The sequence below is a fragment of the Fukomys damarensis genome, unplaced genomic scaffold, assembly GCF_012274545.1.
Source record: "Fukomys damarensis isolate Sample0158 unplaced genomic scaffold, DMR_v1.0_HiC HiC_scaffold_19, whole genome shotgun sequence".
Lineage (NCBI taxonomy): Eukaryota > Metazoa > Chordata > Mammalia > Rodentia > Bathyergidae > Fukomys > Fukomys damarensis.
Genome location: NW_022900931.1, coordinates 58,893,124 through 58,900,625, shown reverse-complemented (window position 1 = coordinate 58,900,625; position 7,502 = coordinate 58,893,124). Strand labels below are relative to the sequence as shown.

Sequence of the window (7,502 nt, the reverse complement as noted above, 5' to 3'; positions counted from 1 at the left end):
TTGAGACAGATTCTCACTATGTAGTTGAGACTGACCTGGAACTATGTAGCCCAGGCTGGTCTCAAACTCACAGCGATCCTCCTGCCTCAGCCTCCCAAGTGCTGGGATTACAGGCATGCACCACCATGCCCAGCCAGGAGTTCATATTGTAAAACTACAGTTTTAGTGGTATGCTATTATCTTATTATAGAATTTTACACCGATAGCTTATACATAATATTGGTGTAGCGTTTACTTTTCTCTTTCTGTTTTGCACATACTTTGTCAAGCTTTGCTCTTGATATAACACTGGTGGTAGCAGCTGCTCCTCCTCCTCTTCCTCCTCCTTTCTCTGTGGTTATGTAGATTGAACCCAGGGAGCACTGAGCTAAATCTCCAGCCCTACTTTATGTATCTCTTTTTTATTTTGAGACAGGATCCTACTAAATTGCCCAGGCTGGTCTTGAATTTGCAATTCTGTTGCCTCAGCCTCCTGAGTACCTGGAATTGTAGGTGTACACCACTGCACCCGACTCTATACCTGTTTTTTAAAAAATGAAATTTTCCTTCTTTTTCAATGCTGGGGAATGCTTTGGGTAGCAAAGGGACTTTTTTTTTTTTTTTTTTTTCTGGAAGTGGATGGTGGTACTGGGATTGAACCCAGGGCCTCGCACATGTTAATAATTAGGTCGAATCTGTAGGAAGCCACACGAGCCTGGTGTTTTGTTGTTGTTTTCAGAAGAGCTCTTTGACCACGTCTATAAAACTGGTCTGTTCATATTTTTCATCTTTTCTAAATTCATTTTTCATTTTGGGTCTCTCTGATTTCAAGCCTCAATATCAGGCTCTAGGTCTGTGTTAGGAGAAGCTCCACATGGGCATTGGACAATCGCATGGAGTGCTGCGCCCAGAAAGGGGCCTTGAATCTGGTGTTAATGCTGTCAGTTGGTTTTTGTCTTCTTCCTTCTCACAGTGATGAGGCTGGAACTCAGGGGCTGCTGCATGCTAGGCCCATACTGTCCCACTGAGCTATATCCCCAGCCCTTTAAACATGTATACAGGCGCCTTAGCCCCTGGAGTACCTGAACTTTCAGGTGTGCACCACTACACTGGGCCAATGTGACATTCTTTTGTCATTTTTTCTTTGAATTTGTGTTTTGCATGGAGTCTGATGGGACGATGGAGCACGGGTTCCACCTCCTGCTGCTGCTTCCTGCAAGTTCTCAGCCATGACTCTGCACCTGCCCTCAGGCCCCTGCTGGTGTGGGGAGGTCAGGGGCAGCACCCACCTGGCATCACACATGAGGCCGCCCAGGCCCTCATGCATGTTACGAAAGTGGTCTACCATTGAGCCACACCCCACCCTTGGACAATTATTATTTGTAATCATTTGTTGTGTATGACATGAGTATTCTGGGTCCCAGGCATTAACTATGGGTTCTCAGGCTCAGTCAAGATTCAGACTCATGGACCGGGCCAGGTGTGGTGATGTGAACCTCTGATCCACCTCTGGGAGGCTGAGGCAGGGGGTTTGAAAGTATGAGCCTAGCCCAGTTGAGCCACTAAACATAAACAAGCTAAGGATTTAGCTCAGTCTGTGGGCCCTGGATTCAATCCTCAGTACCACAATACAAACAGACAGACAACAATCCTGTGGACTGGAGGAGTGGCTGTGGGGCCTGGGCTCCAGGCCCAAGTCCTGAGTTTGAATTCCTTTTCACCGGTGTAGGTTTGTGGTCTATAGCTACAAGTACGTGCACGAGGATGGCCGGGTTTCCTACCCACTGTGTTTCATCTTCTCCAGCCCTGTAGGTGAGACACAGCTTGGGCTGCCCTGGAGAGTGGGTCTTAGATCCTGACTGGGGAATGTGCGACTGTCTTGTGCATATGCTTGTGAATAGATGTAGGCACCTGGGTTAGAGTATGAATGTGAGATTGTGTTTGTGCAAATGTATACAGGCGCCTAGAGACAGGCACGGTGGTACAGACTGCTGAGGCCAGTCTGGGACACAGTGAGTTCACAGCCAGCCTAAAATACACAGTGTGAGACCCTGTCTCAGAAAAACAAAACAAAACAAGAGTGCTTAGCTACCATGCACAAGACCCTAGGTTCCAGCCCCGGCTCAACAACAACAACAACAAAAAAAAAAAAAAAAAAAAAAAAAAAAGGAAAAGAGAGAGTGACCATGTGAGAGGCTGCGTGTGACGGGACAGGTATGTGGGTTCGTGGTGTGTGAGGGCAGTGAGGTGAGTGTGGTGGCTCAGATTCAGCAAGAGCCCAACTGTCCTCATCCTGAGGCAGAAGACAACTTCTCTTCCTTTTGCCTAGAAATCCCCATCTGCCCCTAAATGTTTTCCAGAGACCCTCACAATAACTTCAAGATCCCAAACAAATTTCAAATTCTGAGTATAGTCTTCAGAGACCTCTTAGAACAGCTCCAAACCCTCCCCAAACTGCCCAGTCTTCAGGACATTGCTAAAGCTTCGCAGAGCATACTTGGGTCTCCAGTGACACACCTTTCTGTCTTCCATGCAGGCTGCAAGCCCGAACAGCAGATGATGTATGCAGGGAGTAAAAACAGGCTCGTGCAGACGGCAGAGCTCACAAAGGTCCTGGCCAGGCCTCAGCTCTGGGGTATTAGGGAAGACAGGGTGGGGGCCTGGACCCCTGGGTCTGGGAGAGGAGGGGCTGGGGGCCTGGATCCCGGGTCTGAGGGAGGAGGCTGGGGCTTGGACGCCTATGTCTGAGACGTCTGGAGTCCTCACCGGATCATAATGTTGAGATCTTTGCCAGGTGTTTGAAATCCGCACCACAGATGACCTCACTGAGGCCTGGCTTCAAGAGAAGTTGTCTTTTTTTCGTTGATCTATGAGTCAGGGACTTGAATTCCTGATGTTTGAACCGCCAAGGGGACTGAGGACACGGACTCTTAAAATGAGAACATCCAAGATCGTAAAGAAATTAAAAATGCAAGAACTCAGATCCTGACTCAATTTCTGCCCCTTCTTGTGGGTGGTAGCTGGCAATTCCTGCAGTACCACCATATGGCCGGCAGGAGGCGGGCAGACCTAGTGGAAGAGAGCTGGGTTCCTAGAGGAAAGGACACCTGTTTCTTGGAATGGGAGGGGCCTACAGGATTTCATGGGGAAGGGGCCGGGATTTAGCTTAGCGGTTCGGTGGCCTGCCTTGCAAGTGCAAGGACTCGAGTTTATGGGTGGGCCCCTGCTAAGGGCATAAGTCGACCTAAGAGTAAAGGATGCAGGTGGCTGGTTTCCCCTCCCGTCTCCTTGTCCCCTGGGCTCTGGGTGCTAGCAGGCATCAGCACTGAATGCCACTTAGCTAAGCCTGCAGGCAGAAAGAATTTAAAGGCCAAAAAGGTGTCAAAGAATCAAATATAATGGCTTCAGGGGCTCGGAGTTGCTGGGGGTGGACAGTTTAGCTGATTGGCTAGGCCGGAGGGCCCAGGGCTGTGGGAGGCAAAGAGGATCCAGGATCCTCCGTGAACCAAAGAGGCACTGAAAAGTCAAGGAAAAGGAGACCCCAGCCTACCTGATTCTTCCCTTTCTTCGAGCATCTCTGAGCACTGAACTCATTCCTCGGTCTCTGTCTTCAGACCTTTAATGAGCACCTAATCCTGATAGGCAGGCTTTGCCAAGATGAATCACAGCCTTCCCAGCCTCCCTGCTTCCCCTCTGTCTCCCATTCCTCCTCTCTCTTCACGGATTCAGGGACATAGAAAGCCCTCCCTCCACTCCTTTCCAGGTTCCCTGTGGAGAGGTGGCCATTGCTATGGTAACAATGACACTGTGACCTTGGGCCTGGGCTGTCCCTTCCCCAACCCTGGCCCCCCTGGGGAGGCTCTAAAAGCCCAGCTCTACCCCTCCCTCCTCCCTCCCAGCCATAACACCAGACCCTCCACATCAGCCCCTTGCCCTGGTATCACTCGTCACGACGAGCCCTTGGCGTGAGGAACGCAGGACAGAGTCACTCTACATTGGGCCATAGAGAAATGGCTCCTGCCCTCAATTTGGGGATGGATGGGTTGAGCTCCTCTCCGCTAGCACCGCCCGCACAAACCCTCGTCTTTCCATGCATCCCTCTGTCACAGCCCCGGTCCCTGATGGCTGGAAAGGAAGGACAGCTGAGGTTAAGAGGGGTAGGATGTTCAATCAGGAGAACTAGGAGTGGCCTGGGGACTCAGCTCAGCGGTTCCTATGCCTGCTTCGCAAGCGCTAGCTCCTGAGTTCGATCCCTGGTACAAAAAAACAAAAAAACAAAAAAACCCAAGAAAGAAAGAAAAGAAAAGTGACCTGCAGAGGTCAGAGAGGCAAAGGGACTTGTCCAAGGTCCTGCACTTTAATCAAATAGATGGTAATAGCTAACTTTTCTATCGAGGGCTCACTGTGTACTATGCTTTATAGGTATTAACTCATTTAGGAGGTGCCATTATCCCCAATTAAAGGTGAAGAAACTGAGGCATAGAAGCCAAAATTCGTTTTTTGAAGCCACGTGGTCATAGTCTACAATCAGAACTCAAGCCTTAGGGTACCCTGTGATCAAATGGCCATACCCTCTCCTAGGTAAGAGATTTAGAGAACCGTCACCTCTTCCTCCTCTTCCCCTTCTTTCCTGAGGTTTCCACCCCTCCACAGTTGCATTTCTGTCTGCAAGGAGGCACTGCTTGTAAATAACCCAATCAGAGAGGGGTATGCACAAGGGTTTGTCCAATAGCAGCAAAGGGTTTGGAAAGCAAGATCCAATCAAAGAGGCTGACTCAGGAGAATGGGTATGGCTAGGATTGTGGAAGGACCAATCAGAGAGGCCAGAACAGTATGTTATCCAATGGAGAGTGAGCACATAGGGTGTGACTTTTAGGTTTGGGAGGACTCCCTGGAAGGGTGCAGAAACTGGATACCACTTCTAGTTTCACTATCCCACCTTTTTCGCTCTCATAGATCTGAACTCTGGGCCCCAGACTTTCCCTTGAGATTTCTCCCTCTTAACTGTGAATGTGAGCTTGTTTGAGAGGCTAAGTTTATACTTTAGTGGGTATTGGTTGTAGGAGACCCAGCCTAGGCATAGGGGCCATGCCTAGATCCAAGGTTACTATGCTTTTGGGATGGAGACTAAAGAGAAGGAACGGCACTGGAATGAGGGCTTTGGCTTGCAGGCAGGGCCTTGGTTGAGGAAGTGTTCTGAATATTATAGTTTGGGGTGGTCTCTGAGATAGAAGGGCAGGGTGAGTCATCTGAATGGCTGTCCCTTAGGTCAGACAGGGCGTGAGGTTTTGTTTTGGGAGCAGAGCCTGAGGGTGGAGCATAGGCTTGGGGCGGGGCCTAACTGGACAAATAGGACAGGAGGCAGATCTGTATTAGAAGGTCTGGCGCAGAAATTAGGGTCCCCCTTCAACCACCACAGTGTTCACTCCCATCAGTTGCCCAATTCTTGAGGCCAACCTACAGTCCCTAGCCTTTGAGGACACTCCACAGCTGCTGGGACATAGCCTCCCTTGTAGTGACTCCAGGCTGGGAGGTTTTGCTCCCCAGCACTCTCCCAAGGGGCCTTCAAGAACACACAGACATTTACTGAGCACCTACTGTGTGTCAGTCTCTATGGGGCATGGAAGGAAATGGGCGCCCATGCCGTGCAGAGGCTTATATTTCAATGACCAGACAATAATAATGGTGAATGACTAAATAAACAATAAGCAGGTAAACAAGGAAACGAATGAGAGACCCTTACAGAGAGTAAAATGTGCTATGAAGGAAATAAAGGGAGTTGGTGTGATAGAAAGGAATGGTGGGGCCACTTGGGGATCCTTACAGCCTCTTAGTCTCTAGAAGAGGCTTCTCGCACCCCCAACATTTATTATGAAAAAATGCAAACATGCAGCAAAGGAGAAATAACTTTATAATGAACACCCAGCACTTAGATTCTAGTATAAACGTTTCACTGTCCTTGCCTTATTACATATCCATCCATCAATCCACCTGATTTTTTATGTATTTCAAAGTAATTTGCAGATCCTGGTGTGAGCCTAGGGGTGTGTGTGTGTGTGTGTGTGTGTGTGTGTGTAAATTGGAGATGGGGGATGGAAAAGACAAGTCTCTCTGGAGAGACTACATTTAAAATGTGAATGAAAAGGGGGATGGGGTGCAGAAAAGTAATAGAGCAAGGGCCCAGGGGCTGCTATGAGCCAGTGTGCTGGAGAAACAGAGTCATCCCTGAAGCTGGAAGACAAGTGTCTGGGAAGGAAGTCAAGAGGTGCATACGTGTCAGAGCTTCCAGAGAGACTGTGAGTGAGGTCACCTCTTCCTGCTCTCAGTCTGGTTTCTTCATCTTTGTGGATAGCTGTCTCTTTTTTTCCCACCCTCTCCCTTTCCACTCCTGTCCACCCTAGATCTGCCTTCACTTTTTTTTTTTTTGCTTCATTTTCATCCTCTTCTGCCTCTTACTACCTGTGTAACCTTGTGCAAATGACTAACACTCTCTATGCCTCAGTTTTCCTTATCTGTAAAATGGGGATAGCGGTGAGACCTCCTCATCCGTGTGCTATGAAGACCAGCTGAAGTGACACATGTAAAATCCGTGGGGTCATTGCTGACACATGGTAGCACTACATGCATGTTCATTCGTGTTGTCATTCCTTCCCCCACTTCTGTCCTGCTGGCCCTGCACCCCCATGCTCTAGTAAGGAGCACTAGGAACCGTGAAAGGGGTGAGAATGGTGCATGGGGGTGGCAGGTGGTGTCTGGAGGCTGGGAGTGTCCCCTGGGGCCTTTCATGGTTGTGAGTAGGGTTAGGGTCACAAAGGAAAGACCTGCAGGGGTGTTTGCTCTGGGAGTGGCAGGCCTTCTGTAGTGGCATGGCTAGGAAGAATACCTGAGAAGGGTTTGGGAGACGCCTTCCATCCAATGGGATCTAAAATAGGAAGGGGTTGAGATGCCAGGAGTCTGGGGACTGTAATAAAGCTTTTTTTTTTTTTTCCTTCCAAAACGAGACATTTTGGGGATCCCTGGAAGTTAGGCATGACCTGGTGTCCCTGCTGGGGGGTCAAGGAATGGGTTAGGGTCCTTGAGGGTAAAAGGACAAGGCTGGAGGATCCCCAAAAAGAGCTGGGGCCCAGTTTGTGATTCTGTTGGCTATAAAATATGGTCTGGATCCCCAGAGGGAGGAAGGAGCGACCTGGGGGTCTTCCCGGATGTTGACATACAGTCTGGGTTCTCCCTAGATGTTAGGGTGTGGTCTGGGGTCCACCCGAATGCTGGGGTACGATTTAGGGTCCTTGGGGCTTGGGGGTTGCTCCAGATCCCTTTGGACGTTGAGCTATGATCTGGGGTCCCTCTGAATTTGGGGGCGCGGTCTGGGATTAGTCTGAGGTCACCAAGGAGAGTGGAATACAGTTTGTGGTCCTGGTGGCTTTCCAACATGGTCGGGGTCCTCCAAGGAGGTGAGGCCTGCTCTGAGGTCCCCTTGGGTGTATGGAGGCGATCCGAGGTCCCAGCCGGGCGAGCCTGGGTCC

General features: G+C 49.7%; 1 protein-coding gene across 6 annotated transcripts in view; it reads left to right on the top strand.

Annotated features, from left to right (window-relative positions):
• Positions 1–2,978, top strand: part of Gmfg (glia maturation factor gamma) — an 8,315-nt gene extending 5,337 nt beyond the window's left edge. For all 6 annotated transcript variants that reach the window (XM_010614513.3, XM_010614514.3, XM_010614519.3 and 3 more), the window contains 3 exons: positions 1,709–1,791; positions 2,516–2,589; positions 2,774–2,978. In XM_010614513.3, the coding sequence (XP_010612815.1) occupies positions 1,709–1,791; positions 2,516–2,589; positions 2,774–2,845 (229 nt within the window). In that variant the 3' untranslated portion in view covers positions 2,846–2,978. The remainder of the gene's footprint in view (positions 1–1,708; positions 1,792–2,515; positions 2,590–2,773) is intronic.
• Positions 2,979–7,502: the final 4,524 nt, after the last annotated feature.